Source organism: Passer montanus, unplaced genomic scaffold (genome assembly GCF_014805655.1).
Source record: "Passer montanus isolate IOZ18808 unplaced genomic scaffold, ASM1480565v1 scaffold89, whole genome shotgun sequence".
NCBI lineage: Eukaryota > Metazoa > Chordata > Aves > Passeriformes > Passeridae > Passer > Passer montanus.
This window is the reverse complement of record NW_024374256.1, coordinates 76,715-93,750: the sequence shown is the minus strand read 5'-3', so window position 1 is coordinate 93,750 and position 17,036 is coordinate 76,715. Positions and strand designations below refer to the sequence as shown.

The window sequence follows — 17,036 nt, the reverse complement described above, 5'->3', positions numbered from 1 at the left end:
GTGCCAAGCTTGGGAAGAGCAAGGAGAGAGGACAGCTCTGCCTCAGGGAGAGCACAGCTCCCAGGGGCACAGGGCTGGGATTGCTGTGGCAGGCTCAGTAGCCTTGAGCTGCATCCTGTCGCTCTCCCTCTCCACAGGCACGCTGGCCAACAAAGTGAAGAGGAAAGACACGCTCGCTATAAAGCTGGGGAGCACAACCGCACCACAGGAGGAGAAGATCATCTTCCCTCGGAAGAGCAAGGAGGAGTGGAATGAAATCCGTCAGCAGATTGGGACAACGCTGATCAGGTGCAGATAATGATCAGTGTGTGCGGAGTGGGGTTGGACAAAGCTGGTGCCTTGTCCGAACAGCTTGTGCTGGAATAGGGTGGATGGTTGGGCACAGCAGCTGGAGCTGGGAGGTTGCGTTGCTGTTCCTCATTCGTTAGAAAAGTTGGGAGTTCTTCTGGGAGTTGGACAATATCCCCCTGACAGGCCCCGGTTTCCAGAGGTCAGATGGACTGAAAGGGGAAAATCTCAAGGATTACAGACATGTAAAACACAGGTGTGGATAAAAAAGGTGTGGATGGATGCAGGGTGGGTGCTGGTGGTGGACGAAGCTGGGACTGGTGGCAGTCCAGGATCTGCTGTCTGAACTCCTTGCAAGGTTCTGAGCTGGAGAGCCCATAGCCCTTCCCAAAGCTGCACCTGAGGCTGAGCAGGTGTTTGACAAGAGCATAGTGTAAAACAGGGCAGCAGTGGTCCTCAGTGGTGAGTGAGGAGTATGGAGGAGGCTAGTGCACTGAAACCAGGCAGTTTTATCCTTCATCTGCTACTGATGAGTGACCAGATACAACATTCTGTACTTGTTACACTTCTCTTCAGGCGACTGAGTCAGAGACCAACTGCAGAAGAACTGGAACAGAGGAACATTCTTCAGCGTGAGTAGCATTTGTCTGGTGGTCCTGAGAAATACCATAAGTTTGCCTTTAACATCTTAATGTATCAGGTGGGGATGGTTTTAAATTGAAAGAGATTTAGATTACATGTTAGGAACAAATTCTTCCCTGTGAGGGTGGTGAGGCCCTTGGCACAAGTTGCCCAGAGAAGCTCTGGCTGCCCCATCTCTGGAAGTGTCCAAGGCTGGGCTGGACAGGGCTTGGAGCAACCTGGGAGGGTGGAAGGTGTCTCTGCCCTTGGCAGGGGTTGGGACTGGGTGATCACTGAGGTCACTTCCAGCCCAACCCATTCTGGGATCATATGATTATGGCATAGCTGTCCCATGCCTGCCACCTCAGAAAAGAGTGTGTGGGCTGGTTCAGACTCTGCTGTTACACAGCAAGGACTGTGAAAGGTGTTTTTGTTTGGGCTGGACTTCTGTGTTCCAGACATTACAGCGTTGCCTTCATGATCTCTAAAGCAGCAGTGCATCACAAAGTCAGGACTGTTTCTCTTGGCCATATCTTGTTCTGCAAAAGTTTTAAATAAACATCTCGAGGAAATGGGAATGTCAGTTCAGGAAGTTACCATTTAAAATATTTATCTGTGCTATTATTTTCTTTTAAACTATAATAACTTTGTGAAGGAGCAAGCTGCACAGTGGCTTGGATGCATTTTGGTGATATGGCCATTAATTGTTGAGGTGAATGTGTAAGGGGCATGTTGCCCCTGCCAGTTCAGGAGGTGACACAGGGTATTGAGTTGTACTGCACTCTCTGCCTGTCCTAAGGCTTTAGATCTGTAGATAATCTGATCCAGCTCAATACCGTCTTTTGTTCAAGCCTAGAAAGCACTTTTCAAAGCCTGATGCTTACATGAAAAATGTTTTTTTCCCTCTTGGCAGCGAAGAACGAAGCTGACCGTCAAGCAGAGAAGCGCGAGATCAAGCGCCGGCTCACCAGAAAGGTACTGCGGGCTCCCGCGGTGACAGCACCTGGCAGGGCCGCCGGGCACGGTGGCACTGGGCACGCTGTAGGGGCCGTGCTGAGGGCGAGTCACAGGGCTCTTGTGTAAGTGTCCCCAGTGCCCTCGGACTGCAGTGACTTTGGAATGTGGACTGTCACCCACGGTGAGCCATTGGCACCAGGGCCGTGTTTTTGTCAGTGACAGATCTGAACTGGCAGCTAGTGTAACAAGCGAGATGAGAACTAAATTTGGCACCTGATACTTTACAGGTTTGCTGGCCTGGCTGCTTTAACACAGTGCTTCAGCAGCCACCACTTCACACCAGGCTCCCTAAAATCCATTTCTAAAGTAACAGCAGTGTGGGAGCTGAGCAAAGTAACAGCTGCTTTTAGCTGTTACATCCAAGTTACTTGAGATTGTTGCTCATGGCTGGGAAAAGCTTCCCCAAAGCCTGTGGGTGTGAAGTGTGAGTACTGCCATTGCTGAAGCTGTGTTTAGTGGTGTTGTGCAGGGCTCACCCTTTTAGCAGCTGTTCCCACACCCCTCAGTGTCCTTCTCCATGAGAGTGTGGCCCAGGTTCTGCCCTAGCCTGGCTTTGTGAGCCCAGTAGGAGTATCAAGTCTGTAAGAGGTTTACCTCTTTGGAAGCCTGCCCTTGCAAGCTGCAGGCAGGACCTGGTAGTGTTTGTGCTTAAGGCACAGTGAGGGAACTAGTTTTAGTTTTGCTTGGGGCGCTTAGTCCTGGATCTGCTTTCTGGACAAAGCTCAGACTAACCTCCTTTGTTTTTCCTGGTGTTCAGCTTAGCCAGAGGCCTACAGTGGCAGAGCTGCAGGCCAGGAAGATCCTGAGGTTTAATGAATATGTGGAAGTAACAGACGCTCAAGACTATGACCGGCGAGCAGATAAGCCATGGACAAAGTTGACCCCAGCTGACAAGGTAACTGAGAGTGTCCTGTCCCCAGATGGGAAGAGGAGCCAGACCAGGGTGGCCCACACAAACAGCTGTGAGCCAAGGAGATTTGCTCTGTTCCTCTGGCTTCACTTCTTCATCTTTCCCTCTGCCACCCCACCTGTGTGCCTTCACTCGCATGTGCTGTCCCAGCTCTGCTTCCTGCTGCCTCGTGGCAAGGTGGAGCCCAGGTGGGCACAGTCTGAAAGCCTGCATGGCTTCTGCCTCAGCTTCTGAGTGATGTAAGCATCATAAAATCATGGCATTGTTAAGGCTGGAAAAGCCCTTTGAAGATGATGGAGTCCAACTGTTTACCCAGCACCACCATGCTCACCAGTAGACCGTGTCCCCAGGTGCCCCGTCTGCATATTTTTGAACAGTTCCTGGGATGCTGATTCTACTACAGCCCTTTCTATGGAGAAATTTTTCCTTGTGTCTCATCTAAACTTCCTCTGGCTCAACCTGAGGCAGTTTCCCCTTGTTCTGTCACTTCTTACCTGGAGAAGCGACCAACCCCCAGCTGTCTTGACCCTCCTGTCAGGGAGGGACTTGTAGAGAGTGAGAAGATGCCCCCTGAGCCTTCTCAGACCAGCTGCTCTTGGTGCTCCACACCCTTCCCCAGCCCCATTGTCTTTTCTCGACACAGCAAGGATACCGAGTATTGGTCATAGCAGTGCAGTTCCCTGCAGGCTCAAGAAACTGGCAGGAAATTATCTGTCCTTGTCCTCCCAGGCCGCCTCTGGGCACTGCCCAGCCCTCCTCGGGGAGGGGCAGATTAAATTCAGTTTGGTGTTAATGGACTGTGAAAACTGGGCTGGCTGCTGCAATCTGAGCCCTTTTCTTTACAAAAAATTCTTCCTCTCTGTGCAGGCAGCCATCAGGAAGGAGCTGAATGAGTTTAAGAGCTGTGAAATGGAAGTGCATGAGGAGAGCAAGCAGTTCACGAGGTGAGAATGTGTTTTAGCCTAAGTCCTGATGGAGCTGTCAGAGCTGTGCTGCAAGGACAGGCTCAGTGGCACAACACTAAAGCCTTAGAAAAATTAAGTTGGAGATTGAATGTCCCTGTCTGTCTCAGTCCTGGGGGGAGGCTGGAGCAGCAGCAGACACTAAGTGGGTTGTTTTTCCTTAAACTGGGGCTTCCATCCTGGAGGCTCAGTGACCAGTCTCTTGTTTGAGATGTATCGGAAACTCTGTGAAGCTGCAGGTGGGGTGAGCTTTTCTGAGGCTGGAGATGTGCAGTCACAGAACAACTTGCTAATGAGTTACCTTGGATGTAATCTGTGTAGTCAGGCCTGGATCGAGTGATTCCTTTCCTTCCTGCTCTGTGTGGCAAAGTTGAGTGCAGAGCACAGGAGGTGAAATTATATGATGTTCACAGTGTCCCTGAGGGCTGAGAGTTCCGAGATAATTCAGTTTACTCTCTGGCCATCTGTAGTGCCTAAGTAACCATCTAACCTTGAGTTCCAAGGCTAACACTCAGATTTTTCACTTGGCTTTCAGATACCATCGACCATAATATTCCAAGGAGGGAGCAAGAAACCCGCAAGAGCTGGACGTTCTCTGCATCCCTCTCCTAAGCAATACAGTGAGGGTGGAACCTCAGCTCTTCCAAGATTTGCCTTCCAAACATATCCAGAAAGGGCTTTTCGGCCAGGGAAGGGGAATCCTGTCTGAATGTAGCATTTCACTGGAACAAACACATCTCTGATGCCATCAGGCTGGAACTGACACTATACCTCGTGTGGCTCAGCAGTATGACTCTGCCAGGAGACCGTGCCCAGGGGAGCGACCCCTTCCTTCCTTCCTTCCCAGCTTGTACAGACTTGTCCTGGGGAGTGCAATTCCTCATTTCCTCCTCCTTTCCCTGAGGAAGGGAGATGAGAAACAAAGGCAGCTCTAGTGTTGGGAAGCTGAGGAGAGCATGTCCTCAGAAGCATCTGTGTGTATATTAGCTGTGTACAGAGAACCCTGGCAGACAACTGACATGGCACTTGCAATTTTTGGGGGTTTTGCTTTTTTGTCATGTCCTTAATGCCCTGAATCACTACTGACCAACGGTTTGTTGTCCTGGAAGGGAACTGTGTAGATATTAACATATGCTGCATCTTTTTGTTAAAAAAAAGAGAAAAGAAAAAAAACAACAACATATGTATAAATGCTCTGCACTCTCTCACACTTGCTGTGATCTTAATAACAGATCTTGAGATATTTAGGCTTGTTTAACAAATTATAGAACCAGGAAAAATGACTGTTGCCTTTTTAAAACTTTTTAATTTGGGGAAACTGTGAGAGTAGTCAGTCCTTTTTATCGTGGCTTTCTCTCAAATGTTTTTTACTCTCCCAAATCAGGGTTGAAGCTTGCCTTTTTCTCATTTTTACAGCTAAACCTACTGGAATCTTGATCGTTTCACTGTGTGGGTCAAAAGGAGGGGAAGAAAAGGTTTAAAAAGTGACCTTAAAAATGGTATTTCTCTTCTGAGAGAGAAATTCTTCCTCAATGCGGGTTAATAAAAAAAATCTGGTAGGTCCACTGCTGTATTATGCACAAAACTAAACGATCTGTGAGATGCCACTTGTGCGGGGGTTTGGGGTGGGGAAGGGGGGGCGGGAGGGAGAGAACTTTGTCTTGTTCACAGACCAGTGTGGCAACACGCCGGCCGTGGCCCGGCATCTGCTGGGGCTCTTCCCTCACGGCATCCCCTGTACAGCCGCCATTACATTGTATATCAGTCTCCGCAACAACAGATTTTAATTATTAAATAAAAGTATTTTAGAACTTTTTTCTTAAACCCTGCTTGTGTGTGGGTCGTGTCTTTCCAACCGATTTCAGTCGGAGCCCGACCGGCGGCTCCTGAGGCGCTGAGGGCGCTCCGCCATGGCCGCGCCTCCCCTCAGGCGGCGGCTTTTCGACTGCGCATGTGCTAACCGCCCACCCAGCCATTGCGCAGGCGCGGCTGGCCCGGCCCTTTCCGCCGGGGCTTGGCCCCGCCGCCGATGCCCATATACGGTTTATCCCTGCCCCTCGCGCGGGACGCACGCGCGCATTTCAGCCCCGCCCCCGCGCCCTATAAAAATCGCCTCGCGGCGTGGTTCGGCCTCTTTCCCCGTGAGGAGCGGGAGCTTAGCAGGTAAGGTTCGCTTCTCTTTTAACCTTTTTATCCTTTAAACCCTTTGTGTTGTTATGGCGTGAGCTCCTGTTGGCCCCGCAGCACTACTGTGCCAGAGGATGCCCGCTCCATCCCCGCATTAACGCTAGGATGCACCGTGATTTACACGTGGCTGTGGGCGCTGCGGAGTCACCCCGCGCCCCCTCAGCCGCCCCTCAAGGCCATTTCCTTTCGCTGCAGGTTCCACGAAAGCCCGTTAAAGCTTGCTTTGTCCAGCCTGCTCCTCCACCGTGAGTATCTTTGGTGTGGCCCCGCCGCGTGGTTGGCGCTGGGACGAGCGGGAGCCTGGGGACGGTCAAGGCGGTTATAAATCATTAAAACAAAGGTCCAACGTGGATATCCGGAGAAGTCGCTCTCTCTTGGCTCTGTCCGTGTGGCGCATGGGAGCGCAGGCCTTCGGGCCCATGACGTATAGTCCCGTTCCACGACGTTGGAGAACAAGCCGGGCCCCGAGCCTGCAGCCTGCATATTCCTACTGCTTCTCTGAGCCCTGGGGCCGTTACAGAGGAGACAAACCATGCAGGAAACACTGGCACGCGGGCTGGGACGGGGAGCGCGTGCGGGGCTGGGAGGGAGAAACAAAGACATAGTCTCCTGAGTAAATCCTTAAATTCCTTTTTTTTTTCTTTCCAGTACCAAGGTTGAAAAACCTGAAGTAAAACACGATTCTTGAAGGTAATACATCTGTTTAAAATGTAATACACTGTGTCGTTTCAATGATGTTTGTAGAATAATTGGGTCGGCTTAGTGATAAAATTCCAATCCGGACCATATAGGTGGTAGTAATGCAAGTTCAGATCGCAGGCTCCTAGCTTTGTCGATTGTGTTCGATTTTGGATAGATGGGGAAAAGAAATTCCTGAGTCTTACAGGGGGAAAAAACCGGTCATGAGTACTGGCAGACAGAAAAAAAAAATCTGGAGATACATGTGTACTGAAATTGATGCATTGTGGGACAAAGAAGAAAGCAGAAAAAAACGCCTTTCTTCTTCCTAAAATGCAGGAACTGCTGAGGTGAAGGAATAAAGAAAAATCCGCCTTTAGTGTGGGAGAGGGTGAGTATATTAAAGGGTCTCCCCAAGTTAGGTGGGTGCCCGACTCCTGTTACTGCAGTAGGTGTAATAAAATGTAGTCACAGAAAGCAAAATGCGATAGAAGCAGGGGTGCGTGAATTCAGGGGTCTTCTAGAGCACGTGCTTGGAGCACGAAAAACAACCACGCGTGGCCCTGGTCCCTTGGTGGGATGGGTGCTCCTGGCATTTGCAGAGCAGGGCCTGGAGTTGCACACGTTGTGGGTAAGCTGCTCGGGAAGGAAAGAATGCGGTGAGGAGTTCAAAGAGCTGCTTTTGGGGTGCTTCAGACTGGGGAAGGGGGTGGAGGGAGGCATGAGGGATAAGTAAACTAGGCGTGTGCTCTCCTGTGAACTACACTACACAACTTTCACATCGATTCGACCTTCTGGGGCCCGGATGTTACAAGGAAGGTGATGCAGAAGGAGGGTGGATTATATATGGGATGGGGGTGTGTGTTCAGGCCCTGAAATGCAGCTCTCACTCTCGTGTCCATGTCTGAATCTGTACCCGTCTACAGTAGACGACTCAATAAACTGAACTTGGCTTTGGCTTGGTGTGTGTTTTTGGTGAGTGAATATGAAGGAAAACTTCATGCTCTGGGTGGTGCTTCTTTGTGTGGAAGTGCAGTTCCTGTTTGCTGCTGACCCGTCTCGAAAATAAAGTGTGCAGAAAATGCTCTGTGGCACGCTGTTAGGGCTGGATTGGGAGCAGTCCTGCCTTCAGTCCAGGTTTGGGTCATCTAAAACCTTCATACCATCAAGGGCTTGATGGAGTCTGTTAGCCCGGGGTGTGGGTTTAGGGGAAAAAGGGAGGGAGTCACACATTGCCCTTGCCCAGAGTGTCGCTGGTGGCTGGGTGTAGGGGAAGGCGGATGAACCTGCAGCAGTTTGCAGGGTGTCCTTGGCCCTGAGTGCCCCGGGAAAGGATCAGGGACTGGGTCTGTATCAACAGCGTGAGCCTGGGATAAATGCTCCTTGGTGATGCCTCTCGAGGGTTTTCCATGGGCTGTGGGTGACCCCTGGGATGACAGTCTGCATAAGCAGAGGAGGCTGGTGTACCAGCCAAGATATTAGCTAGGTTCATGATCTTGAAGTAAAAGGTGGTATGGACAAATGGAGGCCTCTCTACTGGAACAGCAGAATTAACCACTGGAATAAGGGTAATTACATTGCATGAATGGGGAAACTCAAAAGTTTGGTGTCTTCCCATTAACCTGATAAATTTGGTCTCGTTCCAGTTTCAATAGTTAAAAGTATATTTTGTGCTTTGAGCAGCGGTAAGTTGCTGGACGAGATGGTATCTCAGACGTTCTGGATTTCAATACTCCGTCCTTATCGTTGTTCTGCTGGTTTAATTGCCATTTTTTTGCAGCAACTCCGTTCCATCACGGCCGGCTGCGGCCTCGCAGGCTGGAGGCGTCCCTGCCGGTTAGAAGCAGCATCAGTTAGTGACACGGATTTATTGTCCGGGGGCCAGTGTATTGCCAACCGCGAGCCCTGCCTTGTACCGCCTGTCCTTGTGTGCTCTTTGTCCCGTTGTCCTGCCCCACCAGTCCTCACTGCGTCCGTCCGTCTGTCCGTCCGTCCCGCGGGGTGACCTGGCGGGCGGGGCCGCCGGCCGGCAGGGGGCGCGGCGCCGCCGGGAGCGCGCGCGCGCATGCGCAGAGAATGGCGCGGCCCCACGTGAGGCGGCGCCGCGGGGAATTCGAACGGCGGGAAGGGGCGGGGGCGGTCTCGGGCCACGCGGAACCGGGAGGGGGTGAGGATGCACGTACGGCTTGGCTTCCATTCTTCCCTTTTCCTCCCTTCTCGTTTTCCTTCTCCTTTCTTTTCCCCTTCCCTCGCTCCTTGCCTGCCTGGACCTGAAATCTTCACATGTGCATGCAGTAGGGAGCACGGATGAAACGCACAAGGGAAAGCTCTGTTTTCCCAGAGCAGGAGAAGGGATCAGTGTTCAAATCCCAACTCAGTCACCAGTCCCTCAGGTGGTTTTTTAGAGTGAAAAAACAGTGAACAACCCGGTTCACCGGGTGGGTGACTCCTTACAGGCTCTTTTTGTCATTTAGATTCCAGGATGCCAGGAAGACGCAGAGAGCAGATCCTGGTGCCAGAAGAAGAGTCTACTGAGACGAAAAAGGTTAAAGGTAAGAAAAAGCCCTTGGAATTTTTCTCCCACTATCCCAGGGGTGATTTTCACCTAGAAACTTGTTCCCCAAGTTCTTTCTCCCCCTCCCACCCTGCAGTCAGCCACCCATCACACCACTCATAGCCTGGGTCAGGGTAACGTCGGCTCTTTTTTGGCATTTAGATTCCAAGATGTCAGGAAAACGCAGAATGAAGGTCCTGGTGTCAGAAGAATCTACTGAGACGAAAAAGGTTAAAGGTAAGAAATCCCTTGGAGTTTTCCTTCCACTTTGCCAGGGGTGATTCTCACCAGGAAACTTGTACCCCAATGTGTTCTTTCTCCCCCTCCCACCCCGCAGTCAGCCACCCGTCACATCGCTCACAGCCTGGGCTGGTGTTGACCCTGGGCCAGGGAAACGTTGGCCAGCTGGGTCTGGGTGAAGACATCATGGAGAGGAAGAAGCCAGCTCTGGTCACGCTGCCGGAGATGGTGGTGCAGGTGGAAGCTGGAGGCATGCACACAGTGTGCCTCAGCCAGACTGGAAAGGTAAGTGCAGTGGGTTTCTGGGATGTGTTCTGGAGCAGGGGGTAGGAATCAGCCACTGCTCTGCCCACATCTTGTTTCAGCTCTAGGGGTGAGCATGGTCTCACATGGGCCACAGAATTTTAGGGGGTCAAAAGGACGATGTGAAAGGGGCCTGCGAGAAAATTGGAGAGGGACTTAGGACAAGAGCATGGAGTGATAGGTCAGGGGGAAATGGCTTCCCACTGACAGAGAGTAGATGGGTGACACTGCTATTTTAGATGTGGTACTGGGAAGTTCTTCCCTGTCAGGGTACAGTTCTTCCCTGGTACAGAGAAGCTGTGGCTGCCTCATTGCTGGAAGTATTCCAGCCCAGGCTGGACAGGGTTTAGAGCAACCTCATCTAATGAGGAGCAACCTCATCTAAGAACTTTAAGGTTCCTTCCAACCCAAAGCATTCCATGCTTCTATAATAATTCCGTCTCGTGAGTCTCTGTCCCCTGGCTCCATACTCAGCCTGTTGCCCCTCTGAGCTCCATCCTGACCACTTACACAAAATCTGCAGATCTACACCTTTGGCTGCAATGATGAAGGTGCCCTGGGACGCGACACCTCGGCTGAAGGGTCTGAGAGCTCTCCGGGGCTGGTGGAGCTGCAGGAGAAGGTGGTGCAGGTGTCGGCGGGGGACAGCCACACGGCCGCGCTGACGGAGGATGGCCGGGTCTTTGTCTGGGGCTCCTTCCGGGTACGCTGATCCCCCTGGTGCTGCAAGCTCTGCCGGTGGCTGCTGCTCCTGTGGCTCATCCCTGTGGCTCTCTCTTCCCTCAGGATAACAACGGAGTGATCGGCTTGCTGGAGCCCATGAAGACGAGCTCTGTTCCTCTGCTGCTCCAGCTCGACGCCCCTGTTGTCAAAATAGTTTCAGGTGAGCCAGTGTCATTGTTGAGATGGTCCTAACAAACAGAGGAGCACCATGTATTTTAGAAGGCTTCTCTTTTATTTTAGCAGCATGCTGTCTTTTTATACCCTCTTACAAAGTTTACACCTGTTTGTTGGCCACAATAAATCAACATAATGTTCATTGGTGCAAGGTGGTCAACACCACTGTTTTCTGTCAAGATCTAACTGTAGGCCCCCTTGTTTATCTTTTCTTCTTCTCTGTTTCCATGCTGACAGCCTTGATAGAACTCCTTTCAGGGGCAAAAGGTTCTCTTCTTCAACTAACTCTTTCTGGCTCACAGACCAGGTGTGAGCCCTTTCCACAAGCAAGGCCCTGGGGTGTGCAGGGTCAGACAGGTACACGAGGTTGTCACAACCCTGGAGGAACGTCCATGACCTTTTCCTCCCTCTTGGCTGGTTCCGAGCCTGATACAAGGGTGTACTTGCTGATCTCTGGCTCTTCCAGAGAACAGACCTTTTAGTCCAAACATATTTTAGCCCCAACAGATTCACATGTTGAGTTAATATTTGACCAGTCTAATGTAGAATGCCTTCCAAGAGTGGCCTGGACTGTGACCCTGAGGGGCAAGAGCACTTGCTCTCTAATGAGACCTGGGGAAGCTGAGCACAGCAGCCAGGGTGCTTGTCCAGGGTGCAGGGGAGTTTGGGGCACACCTATGTCCTTCTCACCTTCCCAGAAAAACTGCTTTGAATTCCTGGGATCAGGAAGAGGGAGGTCCTGGAGTTTTAGGTGGTGGCACAATTGGTGTTGAGATATCAAGTGCAGTAAACCCCATAAACTGGGAGAAAATGGGGTTTGCCTGTGGGGTCTCAGCCTCCAGAACTTGCTGAAGATTTCTCTGTAACTTCTCTTTCCTTCCTGTCCCAGGAAATGACCACTTGGTGATGCTGACAGTGGATGGCGACCTGTTCACGTGTGGCTGCGGTGAACAGGGCCAGCTGGGCAGAGTGCCAGCACTCTTTGCCAGCCGAGGAGGACGGAGAGGACTGCGTGAGTGGATTTAGTTCTCAGAGGTGCATCCTTTGGCTCTGGCTCTGCCCTTTGCAGAGGAGCAAAGGGACCCAGTCCCTGATGCTGGAGGGCTTACGTGTAATCAGTGATGTAAATGCAGTGAGCCAGATCCTTAGATGCAGGGAGGGTGTAAATCCTTAGTCCTTGTATAACGCCTTGTCTCCTGCCCCAGAGCGGATGCTGATCCCCCAGCTTGTCCCTGTCAGAGGCAAAGGGAGAAGAAGCAAAATGCGTTTCCAGGACGCTTTCTGCGGGGCGTATTTCACCTTCGCCGTCACCCGTGAGGGACACATCTATGGATTTGGCCTCTCCAACTACCACCAGCTGGGTGAGCTTCCCCTGTGTCCCTCCACATCTCCTTCAAGTCCACTGCTGCCCTGGCCTGGTGGGGGAGGCTGCTGGGTGCCCCAGAATCTGAACACTGAATGCACCAGAGCTGGAAATGGGGGTGGGGCTCACCCTGCACAGCTCTGGGTTTGTGTCCCAGCCCATGTGCCCACTGGGTTTGAACAGAAATTAGATTTTGGGGCTGGGCAGCTGTATTGGTGTCTGGTAGGGTGAGCCCCAGGGTGGGTGGCTCAGTGCCAGAGCTGTCCATGCACATGGGCCTGATCCACCCGGGTTTGTGCGTCCCACCCTGCAGGGACCCAGGACACCGAGCCCTGCTTCTCCCCGCAGAACCTCACGTGCTTCAAGAACTCCACCAAGTCTTGGGTTGGGTTCTCTGGTGGGCAGCACCACACGGTCTGCGTCGACTCTGAGGGTGAGTGACACTGTGACAGGTGGGCTGGCACTCACACAGCAGGGTGGGGGCATCCCATGGCCCTCAACCTGGCCAGGGAGCTGTTGGGATGAGGGTCATGTGCTGGAGCCCTCCAAGCTCTCAGTGTTCAAGGAAACAAGGTTGGTGTGAGATTGCAGCGAAGGGAAGCTGACAACAGAAACCTGGACTCTGTTGTGAGCTCTGCTCTTGCACCTATCCACTTTACTGATTTTGGGGAGTTGAAGGGTCTCTGTCCCACCCTGCTCCTTCTGGGCGGGTCTCAGGATGTGCTATGGAGGAGTCAGACCTGGGAAGAGGTCCTGGTCTGCTTTGGCCCTGCTGCAGCTTCTGCCCGCCTCAAGTCTCCTCTCTTGTGTATCTGCTGTGCTCTAGGTAAAGCCTACAGCCTGGGCAGGGCAGAGTATGGCCGGCTGGGCCTTGGCACAGGGGCAGAGGAGAAGAGCACACCCACAGTTATCCCAGAGCTCCCCAGCATCATCTCGGTGGCCTGCGGAGCGTCAGTTGGTTACGCTGTCAGCAGTGATGGTGAGTGCCAGCCTTTGGGAACCCTGCCTTCTGTACTTCATCCCTCCATCCTGCCCTGCATACCATCACCACACCAAAACAGCTGGTTTGGGGCTGGAGCCAGGTCCTGGTGCCCATCACCTGGGGGCAGCTGGGCAGTGGCTGCTCACATGTGTTTGTGGGCCTGTGGCAACAGGGTTGGTCATGTGGTGTGGACCAGGAGGGCGCTGTTGGCCTGACAATCTCTTCTCTGATTCCACTGATGCCAGACCTCTGCTCTGGTGCTGCATCTGCCTGTGTGCAGTGTCTGCAGGAAGGGGGGTTTGGAATGGGCTGTGGGTTTAGTTTTCTCCCCCAAAGGAGTAAAAGTTCCTTGGCTCTTGGTGGAACACCTGTTTGAGTTGCAAGTGCTCCTCCTCTTCCTCCTGCTTGTATTTTGGACTCATAGAAACACACTGTCTGGGTGTGAGGTGTCCTTCCCATTGTGCAGCCACTTGGAGCTCAAAGCTTGCTTCACCTCTGTTGCAGGACGAGCGTTTGCCTGGGGAATGGGCACTAACTACCAGCTGGGCACCGGGGAGGAGGATGATGTCTGGAGCCCCGTGGAGATGACTGGGAAGCAGCTGGAGAACCGGCGGGTGCTGGCCGTGTCCAGCGGTGGGCAGCACACTGTGCTGCTGGTCAGTGACAAGGAGCAGAGCTGATGAAGTGACGCCGCAGCCGGGACCAGCGGAATCACAGCACCCCCAGACCCCACACAACTTCTGCCTGCTTTGGGGAGGGAGGAGGCTCATGGAGCTCGGCCCAGCAGCGCCTGCGAGGCTGGCACAGGGTGCCCATGGGTTCTCTCTGCAAGTGTTTGTCTGTTTTCCTGTGGTGCCCATGTTTTGTCAGCTCCCCGGGTCAGCTTGGTCCTAAACTGATCCTCCATCTGTGCCTGGATGGATTTCCACTTCTTCTCGTCTGTTTTTTTAACATTTCCTGGCCCAGCAAAGCCGAGGGTTTTGTTCTTCACTCTGCAATCAGGTTTGGGTAATAGTCTCCCTGAGGTCCCCATGTTCCCCAGATCTCGATGCTCCTCCACCCCCTTCACCTAAATACACCTCTCTGGCCTGGATTTGTTTGCTGCCACCCCCCAAACCCTTCTGAGCCCATTCCAGGTGGATCTGAAGGATCCACCTGCAGGAATGTGCCCAGGAATCTATCCAGAGCTTGTGGCTACTGTGGGGATATTGTGCCCAGTGAGGGAGGATGCTGCTGGATGCTGCCCAGCACCGTGTGACCTGCCTCCCACCCCTCAAGCTGAGCTCCCCCAGGCAGTGAGGCAGGAGTAGGTTCCCCACTCCCCATGGCCTGGAGCAGCCACCTCACCACTGCTTTTTGCAGTGCTGGCCACTCCCTCTTTGCCTTTGGAAACCCAACCAAATCCATCCCACAGGTGGGAACACTGTTACTTTAGTTTTTTCACTTTCCCTTGCTGAGGAAGGAGCTTCATTTACTGTTAGGGCCTTGCTGAGCAGACGCTCAGACCTCAGCTGAGCATGGAGACGCTGGAACAACAGGACTCCTCCCCATTGCCTCCCTGATCCAACTGGTCCTGCTTCCTGTGCCCAGCTTGCTCCATCCTCTCCTTACAGGAGGTGCCTTCCAGGTACCTGGAGTGAGGAGGGGTCTGCAAAGACCTAAATTATAGCAATAGGAGGGGGGGGTTGTGGCTGGGGGAGGGGGGGTGTGGCGTTATACAATGGTTCCGAAGGGGTTGGATTTTTTAAAAAAGAAAATGTATTTTGGTGGATGAATCAAGGCAGAAAGGACAAAAAAAAAAAAAGAGATCTTTTAACATTTGGAATAAACTGAGTTTTGATAAACCCAGGCTTTTACTGAGCTTTGGAGGGCTGGGCAGCTCTCCCGTGGGGACAGTCGGGACAGGGGGCTGCTCTCTGGGGGCTCTCCTGCTCCCGCTGTGTCCCAGTGTCCTGTGGCCGGCAGATGGCAGCAGGAGAACGCGGGACTGGGAGAACTGGGACGGAGAGGGGACGGTCCCTGTCATCCCTCTTCAGTTCCTCGTCTGTCTGATGGGTCACCCCTGGTATCTTTGGGTCTCCAGGAACACGACCAAGCCCGTGGCACAGCTGGAAGGATCCTGGCGTGTCCGTGCTCCCAGCCAGACCTGTGTGGAGACTGGGAGCCACGGGGCAAATTCCCACACCCTGGTGTGGCTGGAGCCCCAGGTCGCTGTTTACACGTAATTAATTTGGGCAGGAGCAGGTTCCTTAATGAGCCTGGGCACTGAGAGCAGCTCAGGCTGTTGGCAGCTCTGCTGCTCCCGTGTGGGCGAGCTTGGATTTACAATCAGGGATGGCCTCAGCGTGTCCAGTTCTGTCTGGGGGGCACCCACCTCCCATCAGGTGGGTTTGTTCTGGTGCTTGCAGTCCTAGGCTTGCAAAGGACTTTATTTTTCCCTCTAAGCATAAGGGCACGTTGTGTTGTGAGGGATTGAGCCCATATTTTGCCATCACTGCAGGCTGAGCCATGGGGCAATGCTCTCTAATCCTGTGGATAATTCTGCTCCCTGGGGACCATCACCATTTGGTGCTCTTCAGTAAAATGTGACCTGATGGAGAAACTGCTCTTTGACTTGGGCTTCATTCCCAGCAGCATTTATCCAAAAACAGCCTCAGCTACTGGGGAGATCCCACATCCCAGTGCTCCCAGTTCCTCCCTGTCCCCAACACTGGCAGGTTTTTGCATCTATCTCCCACGTTTGGGCAGCAGAAACAGGATCAGAGGTGGCACAACTGTGTGGTCACCACAGGGCTGGATCCTGCCAGGAGCCAATGCAATTCCCTACAGCTCCTGTAGGTGTATAGAGAAAACAGATCATTCCAAAAAAGATGGGATTGTACCCCTCCCTGAGGGGCTGTTCCTGTTTCTGGAAAGGGGAAGACATGTCTTTGTGAATGGGAAGCTTGCTGGTATGTTCAAGAAACAGGGGAAAAGGGCTGGGGGAGAACAGTAAGATTTAAAATATTCAGAACTGATGAATAAGCAATTGTCTTGGGAACCAGTGACACTTCAGTGGGAAGCTGCTGGAAACCGGGGGAAGGATGAGCCCCCACACAGGGGGGAGAGGGTGGGTGAAGGAAAACAGCTTAATTGAGGAAAGGGAAATGTCTCATTAACAAGGTTTAGTGCTCACAGAATGAGTTGGGGGAATTTGGAGATTAGAAGGAGGAATTTGGGTCCTGTGGAGTGGACCACTGGCTGTGTCAGGATCCAGCCTTAGTCAATGGGGAAGTTTTTCCAGCACTGACCCCTCTAGAGTCTCCCTCATCACCAGCTGGCAGCTCCAATCCCATACTCTGGTCTCCATCTGCTGCTATTGGAGGTACATAAAAGGCTTTTGCTTTATAGACAAAAGCTGGGAAATTGGAATTTGAGGGCTTTAGCATCCATGCAGGATGAGGCCTGGCAGTGTGAAGATCTTTTGGGCCCAGAATAAAAGCACTTTGAGTGTTTGTGGGGTTTGTGAGAGATTTTTCCGTGTTTTTAAACATGTTGCTGTTTTAGGTAGAAAATTTCTGCCTATGCAGTTGTGTTGCAGGATCTGCAGGGAGAGAATTGCATCTTCAGAAGGGTTTGGAGGCTACTGAGATTGTTTTCTTGTTATTCCTTTCCTGCCTGGAAGAGGAAATGAGCTTTAATTATGGCCAAGGTGCCTGTGACGGGGTTTGATGATGGGTCTGCAAGTGACAGCTTGGTCATTGTACTGGGCTGTCCCTCCAGTCATTAAGGCTGTAGCCTGACCAGTATATCCCAGGATAACTGGCACATGCAGTGCTCTGGTGTGGCTCCTGGCAGAAGAGTGTCTTGGGTCTCTTTAGGATGAGAGTTGGGCTGAAATAGGGATGTGGGGGTGTCTCTGCTCCCTCCCCAAACTGCTGACTGTGGGGGGATAGAATGTAAGAAAATAAAGATAGTGCAGAAGGTGATCTCACCCATCTCACCCCTGAGCTGCACTGTACCAATTACCAAAGACTAGAACAGGCCTGCCCTTA

The 17,036-nt window shown here is 52.4% G+C and overlaps 2 protein-coding genes and 1 non-coding gene across 17 annotated transcripts in view; all 3 read left to right on the top strand.

Moving 5' to 3' along the window:
* The window catches only part of PHACTR4 (phosphatase and actin regulator 4), a 55,001-nt gene extending 49,385 nt beyond the window's left edge, over nucleotides 1-5,616 (top strand). For all 10 annotated transcript variants that reach the window (XM_039733639.1, XM_039733640.1, XM_039733638.1 and 7 more), the window contains 6 exons: nucleotides 138-288; nucleotides 865-920; nucleotides 1,823-1,884; nucleotides 2,684-2,821; nucleotides 3,704-3,780; nucleotides 4,334-5,616. In XM_039733639.1, coding sequence (XP_039589573.1) covers nucleotides 138-288; nucleotides 865-920; nucleotides 1,823-1,884; nucleotides 2,684-2,821; nucleotides 3,704-3,780; nucleotides 4,334-4,349 — 500 coding nt within the window. In that variant the 3' untranslated portion in view covers nucleotides 4,350-5,616. The remainder of the gene's footprint in view (nucleotides 1-137; nucleotides 289-864; nucleotides 921-1,822; nucleotides 1,885-2,683; nucleotides 2,822-3,703; nucleotides 3,781-4,333) is intronic.
* A 287-nt stretch (nucleotides 5,617-5,903) lies between these two features.
* Nucleotides 5,904-14,846, top strand: RCC1 (regulator of chromosome condensation 1). Of its 6 annotated transcripts, XM_039733718.1 has the most exons (14): nucleotides 5,904-5,961; nucleotides 6,181-6,230; nucleotides 6,634-6,675; nucleotides 7,003-7,054; nucleotides 9,138-9,215; nucleotides 9,380-9,454; nucleotides 9,555-9,742; nucleotides 10,284-10,463; nucleotides 10,547-10,643; nucleotides 11,547-11,669; nucleotides 11,863-12,018; nucleotides 12,334-12,453; nucleotides 12,847-12,999; nucleotides 13,507-14,846. In XM_039733718.1, the coding sequence occupies exons 5-14, from the start codon at nucleotides 9,146-9,148 to the stop codon at nucleotides 13,680-13,682; spliced, it is 1,338 nt and encodes a 445-aa protein (XP_039589652.1). In that variant the 5' UTR covers nucleotides 5,904-5,961; nucleotides 6,181-6,230; nucleotides 6,634-6,675; nucleotides 7,003-7,054; nucleotides 9,138-9,145; the 3' UTR covers nucleotides 13,683-14,846. The 6 variants fall into 6 exon arrangements, with proteins under 6 accessions (XP_039589652.1, XP_039589656.1, XP_039589653.1 ...); XM_039733722.1 differs by lacking the exon at nucleotides 9,380-9,454; XM_039733719.1 differs by lacking the exon at nucleotides 5,904-5,961 and having other exon boundaries at nucleotides 5,968-6,230.
* On the top strand, nucleotides 6,328-6,532 carry LOC120513950. Its single transcript, XR_005630385.1, has one exon. It is a non-coding gene; the product is annotated as a small nucleolar RNA SNORA73 family (small nucleolar RNA).
* Nucleotides 14,847-17,036: the final 2,190 nt, after the last annotated feature.

What these genes read in the sequence shown, in the direction of transcription:
- RCC1 (XM_039733718.1), top strand. Translation starts at nt 9,146, where the DNA reads ATGCCAGGAAGACGCAGAGAGCAGATCCTGGTGCCAGAAGAAGAGTCT. An exon ending in GCCTCAGCCAGACTGGAAAG is followed by an intron (nt 9,743 to 10,283) that starts GTAAGTGCAGTG and finishes CAAAATCTGCAG; the next exon opens with ATCTACACCTTTGGCTGCAA. An exon ending in TGTTGTCAAAATAGTTTCAG is followed by an intron (nt 10,644 to 11,546) that starts GTGAGCCAGTGT and finishes TTCCTGTCCCAG; the next exon opens with GAAATGACCACTTGGTGATG.